Source organism: Trichomycterus rosablanca, chromosome 24 (assembly GCF_030014385.1).
Source record: "Trichomycterus rosablanca isolate fTriRos1 chromosome 24, fTriRos1.hap1, whole genome shotgun sequence".
In the NCBI taxonomy this organism is placed as follows: Eukaryota; Metazoa; Chordata; class Actinopteri; order Siluriformes; family Trichomycteridae; genus Trichomycterus; species Trichomycterus rosablanca.
The window spans coordinates 2260689-2277364 of NC_086011.1; the positions used below are offsets into that span (position 1 = coordinate 2260689).

Below are 16676 nucleotides of genomic sequence, written 5' to 3' on the forward strand. Positions count from 1 at the left end.
CTGGTCTTTCCCGCCGTCACCATCTGTAACCGGAACCTGGTGCTGGCGCGGCGCATGAGCAGAGCGGATCTGTTCAGCGCGGGTCGCTGGCTCGGTCTGCTGGGGAAGAACCGGCAGCTGAGCGCCGGAGCCGCGGAGGCTCTGAGCTCCACGCCGCTCCGAGCGCTGGACTTCAGCCGCTTCCTGCCGCCGCCGCGGGAAGCCCAGCCGTCCATGAAGCAGCTGCTGGACCGACTCGGACACCAGCTGGAGGAGATGCTGCTGTACTGTAGATTTCAGGGGGAGCGATGCGGGCCGCGCAACTTCAGCACCGTGAGTCGAATCTGCACTTGCTTTTTTGCACTTTACTTAGTGGGTAGCACTGTCGCCTCACAGCAAGAAGGTCCTGGGTTCGACCCCCAGGTGGGGCAGTCCGGGTTCTTTCTGTGTGGTGTCTGCGTGGGTTTCTCCGGGTGCTCCGGTTTCCTCCCACAGTCCAAAAACATGCAAGTGAGGTGAACTGAAGATACTAAATTGTCCATGACTGTAATTGACATTAAACTTGAACTGATGAGTCTTGTGTAAGCAGTAACTACCTGTCCTGTCACAAAGAAAAACCAAAGTGTAAAAAACGATGTTAAAATACTAATAAATAAAATAAATTCCAATTCCAGTTTGATCAGGTTGCCAGATATGTTGCAGAATCCCCCGTGAGAGTATTATTGTCGTTGTCTTCAAAAAACGATTAAACCCGAGGCTCAGCCATTGCATTCCGGTTGTGCTGACCCCTGCGAATTCCCCAAATGTTGGAATCTCGACTGCATAATTTCTGATAGACTGCGTTCGCGCTCTCCCCTGATTATTTTTTGGTAGCCTAGTGGGTAGAGCTTTGGGCTATCAACCGAAAGATTGGCGGTTCAAATCCAGGCTCTGCTATGCAGCCACTGTTGGGTCCTTGAGCAAGGCCCTTAACCCTCTCTGCTCCAGGGGCGCCGTACGATGGCTGACCCTGTGCTCTGACCCCAGCGTCCAAACAAGCTGGGATATGCAAAGAAAGAATTTCATCGTACTGTACAACAAATAAAGTATATCTTCTTCTTAATGTTCACCATGGAAGCTCTTCTGTAAGTTGCTCTGGACAAGAGCATCTACTAAATGCCAAAAATGTGAATGCGTAAGTGCATAACCGTGGTGTTTCTTAACTCCAGACGATGCTCCAAACTCACTTTATGAGGCTTCTCACAAGACTGTGAAGTATGTCTGTGGGAACTAGTGCCCATGCAGTCAAAAGATGACAGTGTTAGTATGGATGGCACTGATGTTGATGTTCTCAGGGGCACAGTCATGCTGGAACAGGAAAGGGCCTTCCCTAAACTGTTGCTGCACATTAAAAGCATGTCAGTTTCTTTATATATTATTTTAGTACGCCTTTTACGATTGTTGTGGCTGAAACACATGAATTAAAAAATTAGAAGAGGTGTCCCAATACTTTTCCACATGAACAGTGATGATCCATGACCCAGGCATGTGTTTTATACCCAAAATCTTTATCATTTATTTAGCTTCAGTACAGGAACAGCTTGATCCTGATCAGGGTGGCAGTGCTGGAGTTAATCCAGCAGTGTTATTTGCTGTGGGTGCCCACAGGGCGGGTGATTTTTGAGTTCATTCATCTGTGTAATTAGGTGACATGTTTTATATAAACAAAAACAAAAGCTCCACATTTCACCCCGTTATCAAGCAAACAGCAGGCAGTCATGCAGGGAGTTAATCCATCACGGGGCCTCGGCCAACCCACCCTCCAAACAACGCCAGTCATGTCTGTAGGGAGACGTCTGACCAGCCGATAGCACCAATTCGAACCCAGTAGGATCAGTTGGATCCCAGTAGTAGTGGGTTAGCGTAATTTACCTCACTGTTTATTTTGATATGATGAATATTGATGGGTAGTGCTGTTGCCTCACAGCAAGAAGGGCCTGGGTTCGATTCCCCAGCCAGGCAGCCAGGGTCCTTTCTGTGTGAAGTTTGCATGTTCTCCCTGTGTCCATGAGGGTTTCCTCTGGGTGCTCCGGTTCCCTCCTACACATCTAAATATGTGCAGTCAGGTTAACTGGAGCTACTCGTAGTGTGATTGTGTGTGTGTGTGATGGACTGGTGTCTTGTCCGGAGTGTTTCCTACCTTTTGCCCGATTAATCAGACCCACCGTGACCCTGACCAGGATAAAGAGGTGGTAAAACAGACAATGAATGAAGAAATGGGTGACATCCATGAAGACTTGCGCTCAACCTCACTGGGATGAACTGGAACACCAGTTGCAAGCCTGGTCTTCTCGTCTGATGATCTTTGGACTAAATGGGCACAAATCCCCCAAAATGCACTTTAAAATCTTGCAAAATGCCCTCCCAGGGAGGCGGAGGGGCGAACACAACTCATTTAATGCGTCCGCATAGTTTTGGCCGTGTAGTTTGTCACTAATGGACAGTTTATTAGTACGAGGTGCTTTTTTAGCCGACTGAAACGTTGTTGTGGAAATCATTTATAAAGTTTTGCACACTGAGATGATTTATTCTTTCTCATTTCAGGTTTTTAATGCTCCGCTGCTGTTTTCATTACAGTTCTTTTAATAAAATCACACACACACACACGTACACACACACACACACACATACATTTCCCAGTATCCTACATTAACACGCTCGTTTTTTATACCGTTTAATTCAATTAAGTGGTAATTCGGAGGTGAGAAGCTGCTGTCGGAGGAGAGATCTCGATCTCTGAGGAGCAGTTCTGGAAATGGTTTCACTGGGTTATCAGTGTTGAGATTGAGAAGCACTCGAGCTTGAAGGAAACATCATAATTACTGAGGCGACGCTCTCGCTCCAGGTTTATTTCACTTAGGTTTTCATTATGTTCTCTTCTGACCGGATCGACTGCTTCCACGTCGTTATAGGAAAAATAATTGGGACAAATCAGCGCTCAGCTGTAAACACATTGTTGATGAGCTGGTGGTTTAGGAAGTGCTTTACTTATAACAGTCTGTGGAAGGTGAAATTTACCCATGAGGCTCCTTGGTTTCATGAAATACTACAGAGTATTCATCATATTAACTAATAATAATAATATTTATTTATTCACTGTCTGTCTGTACAACCGCTTTATCCGATTTAGGGTCGTGGTGGGTACGATTCACTGGGCGAAACTCAGGAGCCACCCTGGACAGGTCACCAGTCCATCACAGGGCAAATACACACACACACACTTGGGGCAATTTTGTACCTACAGTTAAACTGACTGCATGTCTGCATGTCTTTGGACTGTAGGAGGATACCCACACAGAAACGGGGAGAACATGCAAACTCCTCACAGAAAGGACCAGGATCACTCCACCGGAGATTCGAACCCAGGACCTTCTTGTTGTGAGGCGACAGTGCCACCCTCCAGGCCACCATGCCACCCTATTATAATAATAATGACAATAATTACCAATTAACAATTATAACCCAAGGAAACTGTACAGATCATTTATAGCAGGTTAAATACACCGGTGGGTAGTACAGTCACCTCACAGCAAGAAGTGGAGCGGTCAGGGTCATTTCTGTGTGGAGTTTGCATGTTCTCCCTTTGTTCACGTGGGTTTCCATTTACAAGTCCACAGACCTGCAGTCAGGTTGATTAAAGCTGCTAATATCGGTCTAGATGTGTGTGTGTGTGTGTGTGTGTGTGTGTGAGGCCAATTCTCCAGCCTCGTCCAGCAGTTACTTTCAACACTACTGTAGATAAATAATAAATTAATTAACAAATAGATTTAATTATTAATTAGAAGTTATACTAGACTGACCTTTAATTTCAGCTTAACCGGTGACATTAAGTATAAACTATGTGTTTTTTATTTATCTGTAGGGATGTGATGGTGAAATGCGCTGATTCGTGTGAGTGTGTGTGTGTGAGTGTGTGTGTGTGTGTGTGTGTGTTATATTTATTAGCTAAGTGATGACATTTACTTCAAACTTCAGTCAGAGCAGTTAATTAAAGAGCCGAGTGAGAAGTTTCTGTACGTTCCTCTCGCTCCTCTCGTTTCTGGTTGACCTTTGTGTTGAACTGCGGTATTGATTTATAATGTTTTAATAATATTTTTAAATACACGTCCTTCAAATGACTCAGCATTTGTTTTTAAAATATAAGCGCTGAGTGATTTAATCACAACCGGCCGCCTGTTCGGTCTGGCTGACGTAACGTCTGAGTTATTATTCATTTAAAGGCTTTTATTTTATCTCGACCAGGAACCGGTCAGGACTTTGACGAGGCCAAAACAGAAGCTTTTATATTTTCATCAGTGAGCAACAAATCATCTCACTAAAACGTCCATTTTTGACCACTGATATAACTGATATTTCTTAGCATTCCAGAAAAAGTTGGGACAGTTTAATTTAATCTTTATTTAAACTAAATTTAAGATGGTTCACCCTAGGTACTATTTATTTATTTATTTATTTATTTAAATGTACACTAGGGATGTAACGATGCACCACAAGACAGTTAAAAATCGTTGCACATGTGCCACGATTCGAATCGATTATTTATTTGAGATGAATCGATATTCACTTTAAACAGCAGAGGACGCTGGCGCTATTCACCTCGCCTGGTTGACGTCACTTCACAAAGTTGCCAGGTAGGGGATTTTCCAGCCAGATTTATTTATGTGAGGATACTTTCTTTATTTGTATTATTCATTTATTTATTTAATGTTGGATTTGTTTAAAAATTTCATTTCAGTTTTTTACACAATAAGCATTATTTGGTATAATTTGTACCTACCTCAGAAATAAAAGGACATTCATTATTTAGATAAATAAAAGATAAGCACAAATACAGTATTTTATTATTATTTTTTATAGAGAAATAATAAAAGTAAACTTTGTCATAATTTGTCTTCAATTTCATTTTGTTTAAAAAATCAAGAAAAAATCGTATCGTGAACCCAGTATCGTGAATCGTATCGCATCGTAGGTAGAGTGTATCGTTACATTCCTAATGTACACTCATTCTAAAATGTATCCCTGAAACACATTATTAAATGTTAAGACGGATGCAATATAAAGAACATATTTAAAGCAAAGCTCCCCTGTTCTACCAAGCCTTTGACTTAATAGACACAAATTCCCACAGACGCACTGAAAAACCTTCCCTGAAGAGTGGAGGTGGTTAAAGCCACATAGGAGGCCCAGGGCAGGAGGAGCGACTTAATATGAATGCCCATGCGGTGATACATCATACTTTTAGCGGTGTGGCTGGCGCAGATCGGTGCTAGTTAGCGTGGTCATCGCAGTTCACTGGAGCTGTATCACTTACAAGCGATGGTAAAATGATGAGAGCAAAGTAAAGATTGTGAATGTGGGTAAGAATCGCCCCGCCAACACCCGAGGCCTGGCATTGACGGATGAACACCGCCGCACCTTTCACCGCACGCGTTTAGCCCACATTGCTCGCCGTTACATCACCGGCTCCCGGCGCTCTGCTGTCGTTAATGGCGCCGCCATCGATTTTTCTTATGACCGAACCATCATCGTGCACAAAAACTTCCCCCCGGCCGTCCAGCCTGTCATTGTTCCCGTATCGATCCCCTCCGGGTCGGTTCAGAACCCTCCAGACGGAGTCGACGCTCTATTCTTGCTGCGCCTCATTTTGGAGGACGCTGAGCACTCAGGGGATTGACACGAGCACAATGACATTATCGGGACGAACAGATCATATCTCATCAAGACTGAGCACAGCGGATTAAAAAGAAGAGTCCAAAACAAGAGCAGCTCAAGTCCCAAAAGTCATTTTTATGCTTCCACTGAAGAACAATAGGCAACACTTCTAACCTTCATCTTTACTGTATGGCCAAAATACTGGACGAAAGTATTGGGACACCTCTAATGGGCAGTTATAGCCTAACGGTTAAGGTACTGGACTAGTAAACGAAAAGTCGCTGGTTCAAGCCCCACCACTGTCAGGTTGCCTTAACTGCTTCATCAACTGCTTAGACAATAGACATTATACTGTAACTGTACTGTAAGTCGCTTTGGATTAAAGCATCCGCTAAATGCTGAAAATGTAAATGTAATAATTATTGAATTCATGTGTTTCAGCAACAATAACTGCTAACAGGTGTAATAAATCAGTTATATAAAGGAAATTATACGCTTCTGAATTCTCACAGACAGACATAGTTCAAAGTCTGGTGAGAAGCCTTCTCAGATTAGCGGCTGTTCATGTAGCTAAAAACATCACACAGACGTCACTCTATTTTTATATCATTTGCTTTTGACACAGGAAGCTGGACAAGCTGACGGTCAGGTGTCCAAATACTTTTGGACATTTAGTGTATATGGACACCTGAGCGTGAGCGTGTTTGATGTCCGGTTTCTAAAATCGTGGGCTTTCATGGGCTTAATATAAGCTTGTCTTCCTACTTTATGGTTATGGCAGCCTCCCTTTACTTTGTCATGTAGTTTAGCCATTTCTCACACACACACACACACACACACACATTTATTTTACACATTACACATAACACCCCCTTAATTGTGTTCACTCACTCTCACTCACTCACTGTCTTAACTGCTTATCCAATCAGGGTCGCGGGGGGTGCTGGAGCCTATCCCAGCTTTTCAATGGGCGCACAGGCACACAGTAACACCCTGGACGGGGCGGCGCCAGTCCATCGCAGGGCAGACACACACATACACACACACACACACACACACACATTCACCTATAGGGCAATTCAGTGTCTCCAATTAACCTGACTGCATGTTTTTGGACTGTGGGAGGAAACCGGAGCTCCAGGAGGAAACCCACACAGACACGGGGAGAACATGCAAACTTCTCACAGAAAGGACCCAGACCGCCCCGCCTGGGGATCGAACCCAGGACCTTCTTGCTGTGAGGCCACCCTGCAGCCCCACAATTTCTTTCAATAAACTGAGGCTCATTATTCATACTTTGACACGTACACAGGATTTAGAAGTCTTTCTGTGGGAATCTGTGCCTATTATGTCAAAATAGTCGAATCGACGTTCCAATTTATTCCAATAGAGGTCAATAGGGTTTGAGGTCAGGGCTCTGAAAGCCATTGTACTTGTACATTGTACTTTTTTAAGAATGTCTTTATAGGCGTGCTGGAACAGGACAGGGCCTTCCCCTAACTGTTGGCACAAAGTTGAAGGCACTTGCTGCTGATTGTAGACGTTTGATGACAATAGCTGGTCTCCATCAGTATTCATTGGTGAGATCTGAACCTTCTCAGTCTGTGATTTTCTTTCCAATCTTCTCTCCCGGTTTCAGCCGAAATGCCGCTGTTGTTTGATGCGAGTGACTCTGCGGCGTAAGGTGCGTCGCCAAATTGCTCGGCGTGTTTCTCTGCGACGTGAAATTGCGCGCGGTGCTGATAACTGTGGGTTCGTTGTTTATGCAGCAGGTTTTCACTGCGCTGCAATACGGACGTTAATCAGACTCACAGACGACACATTTCGGTTTTCTGTTTCTGTGTCGGAGTTTCGTGAGCTGTGGCTTATTGTGTTTGCAGGACACGTAGTGTAGGTGCTGCACAGATCCAGGGATTTGAGTTTGATCCAGAGCCTTTAATTTGTGTCACTTCTTTGAACTGACCTCTCCATCTTTTCTGATCGGTTTGTTTATTGCTTTGCTTACAGCTTAATACGTGTCAGGATCAGCGGGCACTACCCAGAAACAGCAGGTACGACACAGGAACACGCCCGATTCATCCCAATTACTCGCACTTATACTCACGGAAATGGGCATTATTACTGCATAATTGATTTTGTACCATATAAGCACTGAGGCTAACTGGGTTTAACCCTGAAATTCTGTCTGCATGGTCTGAGCTCATTCTCTTATAAAGAACCGGCGTCTGGGGAAACGTCTCTAAAAGCTTGGCGCTGAAGTCTAGCATGGCCACGCCCATTTCTCCTACATCCTACCCCAAAAATGAATTAGTTCAATCCACAACACATGCAAACAAGCCAAATGCTAAAAGTGAACGCTTCAGAAATGGACTTACCATTTGATTCGGTTCTCTTGGAGGTGTTTTGATTTTGACTAGTATGAACCTGGCATATGGGTGGCACAGCGGTACAGCACGCTAGCTGCTGAGATCTGGGAATCCAGGGTTCGAATATTGATGCTATCGGCCCGTCGGGCATCTGCATGTGCATGATTGGGTAATGTCCAGGGAAGGGGGGCAGCCTAGCCATTGGAAGGTGGCTAAAAGAGCCTAGCCATTGGGAGGTGCACCTGTCAGTGCGCTTTTAGTGCAGGTCCCAAGCCCAGATAGAAATAGGAGGGTTGAGTCAGGATGGGCAACCAGTGTAAAGGTCGTGCCAAGTCTGGTATGCGGACCAGATCCACTGTGGTGATTCCTAAATACGGGTCGATAGACAAAAAGGCTAGTGTAAACCCCATCTGAAACTTAACATCAATTGTAGTTCTCTAGTTTGATACCAGTATGCACTCGGCACCAGTGTGGTTCCTCCCACAGAGCCAAACTGGAACAGCACTGGTGAGACGGGTCAGTTTCCCCACACACCACTCAGCGCTCATGCGTTCACCCTGAAGAGAAGCTTCCATCGAAATCCTCCACGCTGAGACCCGCCCGCATCCGCGATACAATCAGTCTCCTCCGTACCAAGGTCATCCGCCCGCCCTCGCTCCGAATCCACCCTGTTACCGTAGCAACTCCACCCCATCACGCTCAGCCTCGTCTCGGTAACGGCTCGTGCCTTTATTGTATCTTAAAGACAGCCGGAGCTCTTCAAGGCTCTCACGCGCCGAGCCGCTCGGATGCTCGAGTCGTTAAGGGGCGTCTTTATGGCCTCTCTGGGAGGCTGATCTTCGGCGGCGAGAGTGAAGATGGCGGAGATGTGCGCTCGTTCGATGTGGCCGCTGCTTTTTATCGGATCGTTATCGAATAGGCGCAGCGGCATGATTTCACATCCTGGCTTTAAGACGAGTCGATGCATTCTTTTTTTACACGTGCAGCAAGTCCTGAAGGACACCTCAGACGAGTCCTGATCATCACTACTTATATTCATTTATATACGTCCAAGAGTATCTGGACATGCTTTCTAATTCATATGTTTCACATAATAAGCGGCAGCAGTTTAGGGAAGGCCCTTTCCTGTGCACAAAAGAAAAAGCTCGGTTTAAAAAAACTGGAACCACCAGCGCCGAGATTCTGAACACCCCGGTTCGAATCTTGGCTCTGTCACCGGTCGGCTGGGCACCATCTAGCGGGCACAATCGGCAGTGCCTGTAGCAGACAATAATTGGTCACCATGTCTGGGATGACCAGACTATGTCTGTAAAGACATACACTGACTTCATACGCTGGAAGGACCCTGGTTAACAGATAGAGGCGCCTGTGCAGAAAGCACGGGTAAAAAGAAGCGGTCCGCGAGGACTGCGCGCGGGTCAGAGGAGGCGTGAGCAGCAGTGTACCCTCCTCAAACACAATCAGGGATCCCCCAGCAGCGGAAGACGGATTCACCGTGCTAAATCGGGAGAAAATGGGGAAAAAATGCATAAATAAATAGGAAAAATAACTGGAACATAAACTCAGCTTTCTGGACCCACGTCAGTGCCCTGCCAATGCTACAAATGCTCTCATATTTCAACTGAATGGGCACAAATTCCCACAGACATACTTCAAAGTCTAGTGAGAACCCTATTCAGAAGAGCGGCTGTTGTTTTAGCTGAAACGATCACAAATCGAATTTGCTTTTGAAGCAGGACGTCTGACAAGCTCACCGTCAGGTGTCTAAATACTTTTGGCTGTACAGTGTGTAACAAAAGGAGTTGAATCAGTCAGTATTGAATTGTTGGCTGGTTGTAGGTGGTTATCTGGTTCTAATCGTGTCTTTTGTTCCAGGTAGGGCTTGGTTAAATAATAATAAAAGCACTTTTGAATGCAGTTCAGAAATCGAACCGTCCGTCAGCAGCGGTTGTGTTTGCCGTCCTGCCGTTGTTAGGGTTGAATTCTCATAATAAAGACTACGCCACACACACACGCGGCAGCCCATGGCGTTTATCCTCTCCTCGTTTTGAGGGGGCTGAATGCGCCACGTGAGTCAGCAGCAGGATCCGTATGCCAGGCTTTGCCAGAGATGCCGGAGATGTTTGAGATGGTCCTTGAGGAAATGTTCCTCTGTTCTCTCGGATTAGTTCTCGCTCTCAGCGTCGTTCTCATTACATGAAATTAAAAACTAAAACATAACGAGAGTAAAAGAAAACTAATCGGCAGTAGAGATCTGGTGTGGGTTTTTTCTGTGTACACAGTTTATTGCTCCTCTGATGTTTATCTGAGTTCATTCTGATGTTTATTCGGATGCAGATGATGAGCTGATGTGCACATCGTTGTTGGCATGTGCTTACTGACCTCTCTTAACTCTGAGAGCATAGCTGACCCTTTCAGAGACACAATATATAACTCACATTTTTAATTCTATTAGTTTATTCTATTCATATTTCCTTATTTTCTCCCAATCTAGTCATATCCAATTACCCTGGTTGTATCTCTCCTCCACTTCTGCCGACCTCAACCCTGACCGAGGAGGGCCGTCCCTAAAACACACCCCTCTGACACGTGTGCATTTTCCAACCACTTCTTTTCACCTGCACGAGGCGGGTTCACACGAGGATCAGTATAGCGTACAGAGAGTCAGGCACTTCTCTCCATTATCCACCATCTCTGTGCAGTGCCATCGAGCGGCCAGCAGAGGTCACAATTGCAGCAGCGACGAGGAATCACTTTGGCTCCCTTGGGTGCGGGGGGATCCCAGCTTTTCAATGGGCGCAAGGCACACAGTAACACCCTGGACAGGGTGCCAGTCCATCGCAGGGCAGACACACACACACACACACACACACACACACCGATTCATCTCCAGGGCAATTCAGTGTCTCCAATTAACCTGACTGCATGTTTTTGGACTGTGGGAGGAAACCGGAGCTCCCGGAGGAAACCCACGCAGACACGGGGAGAACATGCAAACTCCGCACAGAAAGGACCCGGACCGCCTCACCTGGGAGTTGAACCCAGGACCTTCTTGCTGTGAGGTGACAGTGCTACCCACCGTGCCACCCTAAGAAAAAAACAGATATTTTTTTTGTTTACTAATAAGCAGGATTATAAACATAACATAATTATTGTATAATAAACACAAATATAAATAAATAGACATAATATTAAAACAATGACGCTCTACTTGTGGCAGAATGTATGTGGACGCTCCTCTGAATGATCCGCTTCAGGTGTTTCAGGATTGAATCATTGAATCAAACCGATACTGTGATTGACCCACAGCACACTGACCTGTCGGTCATTACCATTAATCTCCACCTTCCCTCCACATGATTTCATCTCAAGTACCTTCGACTTTTCTCATTTCCTCTGAGGTGGATTCAGATCAGAGCTTCTTCATTACAAACCTTTAGTTCATTTAACTCGGGAAGATCGAGTTGGAGCTCAGACGCTGGCGGAGCGGCGGGACTCGTTCATTTCCTAGTCGTCTGGGAATCTTTATGAGGAGTCTGTGGAGTGTGAATGAGCCTGAGCAAAGATGGGAAATAGATGGAAATGTCATTTTTAATCCTGATTAGGGTCCTGGAACGTCCAAAACCCACCCAAAAACACTGGGCACGAGCCAGACGTGAACCCTGGATCACATACTCGCACCTAGAGGCAATTTACGGTAACCAGTTTACATACTGGCATGTTTTTGAAAAAAAGGAGGATACCAGTGTACCCAGAGGGAACCCCACCCTCCTTACAGACAGAAACGGACAGTGAGAATTGAACCCAGGTCCTCAGGGCCCTGACCTTTGTGCCTCTCACATTATCTCCTGTACTTTGATCTCCCAAGTGCCAGCTTTAGTGGTGTCACCGGCCTGGCCAGGCACTCAAAGGAACCATTGACAGTCTCTGAGGGTGGGAAGATCCGACAGGGTTCTCCTTATTACCACTGCAACAGTGACTTCTGCTGTCTGGTTGAGGTGAGGAGTGGTGGAGGAATGCACAAGGTATAGCGTGCCTCTCAATACACGATGCGGCTTTGTAGGAGTAAAGAACGGCCAGTCTGCCTCCAGGTTTGATGTGTTGAGCATCCTATGGCTTTTCTCTGCTGAAGAACTGCCACTCACTGGATGTTTTCTGGTGTGAACTTGAGCAGAATAGCAGTTTCTAACATGCACCCTCCATCATTCCATGGTCACTGCACTCAAATCATTTTTTTTTCCTGGTGTTTGTTTCTAATGTTGACTGAAGCTCTACGAACGTTTTGGAATGTGGCTTTTAGTGTCCGGTCAGATAAAAGATGTGGACGTTGGACGTGAAGGCCTGGTCTACACTAAATGAGACAAACCACGCCGTTATGGACCTTTCTTGTGCACTGGAGCCCAGTGGCTCTTCCACAAACTGTTGTTGCTTAGATGGAATATATTTTTTTACACTTTAGCAGTGAGTGTGTTTGAAAAACCCGAACTGGATAATAAGGATAAGAACTGGTGTCCACTTATTTTTAAACTCTGACTCTCCTAGGCTACTTTTTTTTTTACAACACAAGATCAATTCTCTTCATTTCTTCCTTTAAGCACCGAGCGAAATCGATACGGAGATTTAATGGAAGCGGCCGCGTGTTTCCTCCCGTCGCATCAGATAACGGCGCAGCTTCAGATTTTCTCCTCGGCAGCAATTAAGAATCGGAGCTCGCTGCGGTTTAAAGATACGTATCGTGTCGCGAGCGCTCCCCTTCCATCACCCCAGCACTCGCTCTCTCTCTCTCTCTCTCTCTCTCTCTCTCGTCTGATTAAATCTGCATTAACTTTATTGCGCTCCGTGTGATCGTGGCCGCGTTACAGTTCGGCTCTCGTTAATCAGTTAATCTTCTACAGGAAGGGAGTCGAACCCGCGTCAGAAGTGGCCGTTCTAATCACCGGCGGCCGCGTTTCTCATTAGATCCCTGTAATCAAAGCCAAGGGTTCTCGCTTAAAATCAAACGCTTTTATTTCTAGTGTCTTAAATCTCATGTTTAATTTGATCTCACGGGACAGTCAGTCTTCTGGAAGTCTTCTCGGGAATAGATGTATCAGAATGTATTTTTTTGTCGTTGGCGTGGTGCCCTCCGGGGTACGTATTTTGTATTTCTGATCTACCTTTACAATTGGTATAGTGGCACACCCGCGGTTCGGCCGGTGGGCATCCATAGGAAGGCTGAGAGGACGTTCATGTGATACGCAGCAAAGCGGCTTTTGTGCTGGATGCGCCGGTTGTTTTCTGTGACAGTTATAGCCTAGTGGTCAGGGTATCGGACTAGTAATCAGAAGGTTGCTGGTTCAAGCCCAACCACAAGTTAAGTCAGGACAAGTTAAGTCAGGCCGAGTCTGGTCAAGTTAAGTCAGGTTGAGTTAAGTCAGGTAGAGTCAGGTCGAGTTAAGTCAGGTCGAGTTAAGTCAGGTCGAGTTAAGTCAGGTTGAGTTAAGTCAGGTCGAGTCAGGTCAAGTTAAGTCAGGTCGAGTTAAGTCAGGTCGAGTCAGGTCGAGTTAAGTCAGGTTGAGTTAAGTCAGGTCGAGTCAGGTCAAGTTAAGTCAGGTCGAGTTAAGTCAGGTCGAGTTAAGTCAGGTCGAGTAAAGTCAGGTCGAGTTAAGTCAGGTTGATTTAAGTCAGGTCGAGTCAGGTCAAGTTAAATCAGGTTGAGTCAAGTTAGGTCGAGTCAGGTCAAGTTAAGTCAGGTCGAGTTAAGTCAGGTTGAGTTAAGTCAGGTCGAGTCAGGTCAAGTTAAATCAGGTTGAGTCAAGTTAGGTCGAGTCAGGTCAAGTTAAGTCAGGTCGAGTTAAGTCAGGTCGAGTCAGGTCAAGTTAAGTCAGGTCAAGTTAAGTCAGGTCGAGTAAAGTCAGGTCGAGTTAAGTCAGGTTGAGTTAAGTCAGGTCGAGTCAGGTCGAGTTAAGTCAGGTCGAATAAAGTCAGGTCGAGTTAAGTCAGGTCGAGTCAGTTTAGGTTGTTTTTATTGTGGCAGTGATTGGGCTTAAACCAGCAACCTTCTGATTACTAGTCCGGTACCCTGACCACTAGGCTATAACTGCCACAGGAAAACACATCCAGCGCAAAAGCCGCTTTGCTGCGTATCACATGACCGTCCTCTCAGCCTTCCTATGGACGGCCCACCAGCCGAACCGTGGGGTTACCACTGTCCCAATTCTAAAGGTAGATCAGGTAGTTGCTGCAGTTGGGCCCTTGAGCAAGGCCCTTAACCATCAATTGCCCAGACTGTGTACTGTTTGAGCAATCGGATAAAGGCGTCTGCTAAATGCCGAAAATGTAAACGTGTGGTGGTGCTGCTTAGCTTGGCACCGCGCTTCCTAAGCTGCTTTGGGAATCGATTTTAGGGCTTACTGCACCACTCAAAGTTCAGTCTGATTGATCTTTGACTCGGTTTGCTGCTGACCTTTTCAAAGCGCCTCCAACGAGACAAACTGATTCATATGAGGTGGTAAAAGTGACTCTCGAAGCTAAGGAACAGTAGAGCTACACTGAGATACATGCGGAAGGTTTCAGAGTGGATTTGATGGTTTTTAAATGAACAGTCGGTAATCTACAGTGAGTGTGTGAGCATTACGTTTCACCGTACAAAACACTTCTCATCTGAATCTGCCCTAAGGTTATGAATCCAGTCACTGCCAAGCAGCCACTGTTGGACTCCCGAGCAAAGCCTTTAACCCTCTCGGCTCTGTATGTTGTGGTCTGACCCCAGCTTTTAAAGAAGGGATTGAATATGAAAAACATCTCGTACCCACAGCGGAATCGCTACATGACATGAATCATTTCTCACCTCTGATTTTTCTCTTGTGTGTGTTACAGATCTTCACTCGATACGGTAAATGCTACACCTTTAATTCGGGTCAGGATGGACAGCCGCTGCGCATTACCACTAAAGGAGGAATGGGGAACGGACTGGAGCTCATGCTGGACATCCAACAGGACGAGTACCTGCCTGTGTGGGGAGAGACAGGTAACACGGTCACAAACGATTAAACCAATAAACTTAGCTCTGTTGAAACCTGATCAAACAAGTCATGTCTGGTCGAGTCAGGTCAGTTCAAGTCCAGTTGAGTCAGGTCAAGTTAGGTCAGGTCAATTCTGGTCAAGTTAAGTCAGGTCAGATCGAGTCAGGTCAAGTTAAGTCAGGTCAAGTTAAGTCAGTTTAAGTTAAGTCAGGTCAAGTCAAGTCTGGTCAAGTTGTTTCCTGTCAGTTTCAGTCAGATCAAGTTAAGTCAGGTTAGGTCTGGTCGAGTCAGGTCAAGTCAAGTTATGTAAGGTCAAGTTAAGTCAGGTCAAGTCAGGTCAAGTTAAGTCAGGTCAAGTCAGACTGAGTCTGGTTGAGTCAGGTCAGGTCAGGTTAGGTCAAGTTAAGTTAAGTCAGGACAAGTTAAGTCAGGTTGAGTCTGGAAAAGTTAAGTCAAGTGAAGTCAGGTCAAATCAGGTTAAGTGAAGTCAGGTCAAATCAGGTCAAGTTAAGTCTGGTCAAGTTAAGTCAGGTCGAGTCAGGTCAAGTCAGGTCAATTATTGTAATTTTAAGCTTAAACAGTGTGAATGGTACATAGAAAAACAAAACAAAGTTCTTTCAGGACAAGGGTTCCAGTTTAGAACCAAATTTCGGTTCTGCTTATCTGTTCCTAAACATGATAACACTTTATTATTGTAAACAAAGGATACCTATCTGCAGAGACATACTTACATAGAATCAGAATGGCAAAAATAGAAATGATACCCAACCCTACAGCAAGAGAGAACAAATTTCAGGTGCAAAGAAAACTAAATGTACAAAACACTGGAAGCTGCTCGAGACGAATCGGTACTCCGTCTCCCGGTGAGCAGACGGCATTAAAACCTACACTGTGACCATCGGTAGAAATGTTACAGCTTCATCAGGATGCCGGCGTCGATCCGGAAGGGTGCTGGGTGCTGCTGGTAAGGTCAGGCTGACAGGAAACGAGGGCATGCTGATGTCACTGCCCTTTGAAGTGAGCCTGAAGTCGCATGCCAATCATTTTTACCCCCCCCACCCCACACACACCTCGTGTACAGCGATGGTGAGCTGGTGCACAATGTTCCGAGAGCAAAGCGCACACGTACGTACCCACCCAGACAGAGACAAGCTAATTACACATCAGCTGGCATTTGGACGGGTACTGACTTTACGCCACTCCTCTGATTTCGTTCGGGCTAAGCGGCTTGAGCTCATAATCGAATAGAAAGCGCGGGGTAGAGACGGGAGGGACGGTGGGACGGATTAAGTGGACGACCAGACGAAACCTGTCTGAACGAGGAGAGCGCTGGAGAATGCAGATTATGCGAGGATGCCGACTTCATATTTATTATAAACAAAGACGTATTTTCACGTCTACTTACTTCTCGCGCTCCAAATAACGCAGGTTTATACACGTGGATGAGTCAAAATATTATGGCCACCCATCTAATCTGCTGTCAAAACAGCTCTGACTCGTTAAGGCATCTTAAGAAGTCCTACGTTAATACAGTCAAACCTAAATGTACATTTGTGGAATTTATTTATACTCCTTATGAGTAAATACAGTTTGAGCAACAGCAGGGCTTGAACCAGGAACCTTCTGATTACTAGTC

At 45.7% G+C, this 16676-nt stretch overlaps 1 protein-coding gene across 4 annotated transcripts in view; it reads left to right on the forward strand.

The window, feature by feature from the left end:
* The window catches only part of asic1b (acid-sensing (proton-gated) ion channel 1b), a 133282-nt gene that overhangs the window by 95163 nt on the left and 21443 nt on the right, over positions 1-16676 (forward strand). For all 4 annotated transcript variants that reach the window (XR_010007481.1, XM_062986693.1, XM_062986694.1 and 1 more), the window contains one exon: positions 14895-15045. Coding sequence is in view for 3 of the 4 variants with exons in the window: in XM_062986693.1 (XP_062842763.1) it covers positions 14895-15045 (151 nt within the window). In the remaining variant the exon portion in view is untranslated. The remainder of the gene's footprint in view (positions 1-14894; positions 15046-16676) is intronic.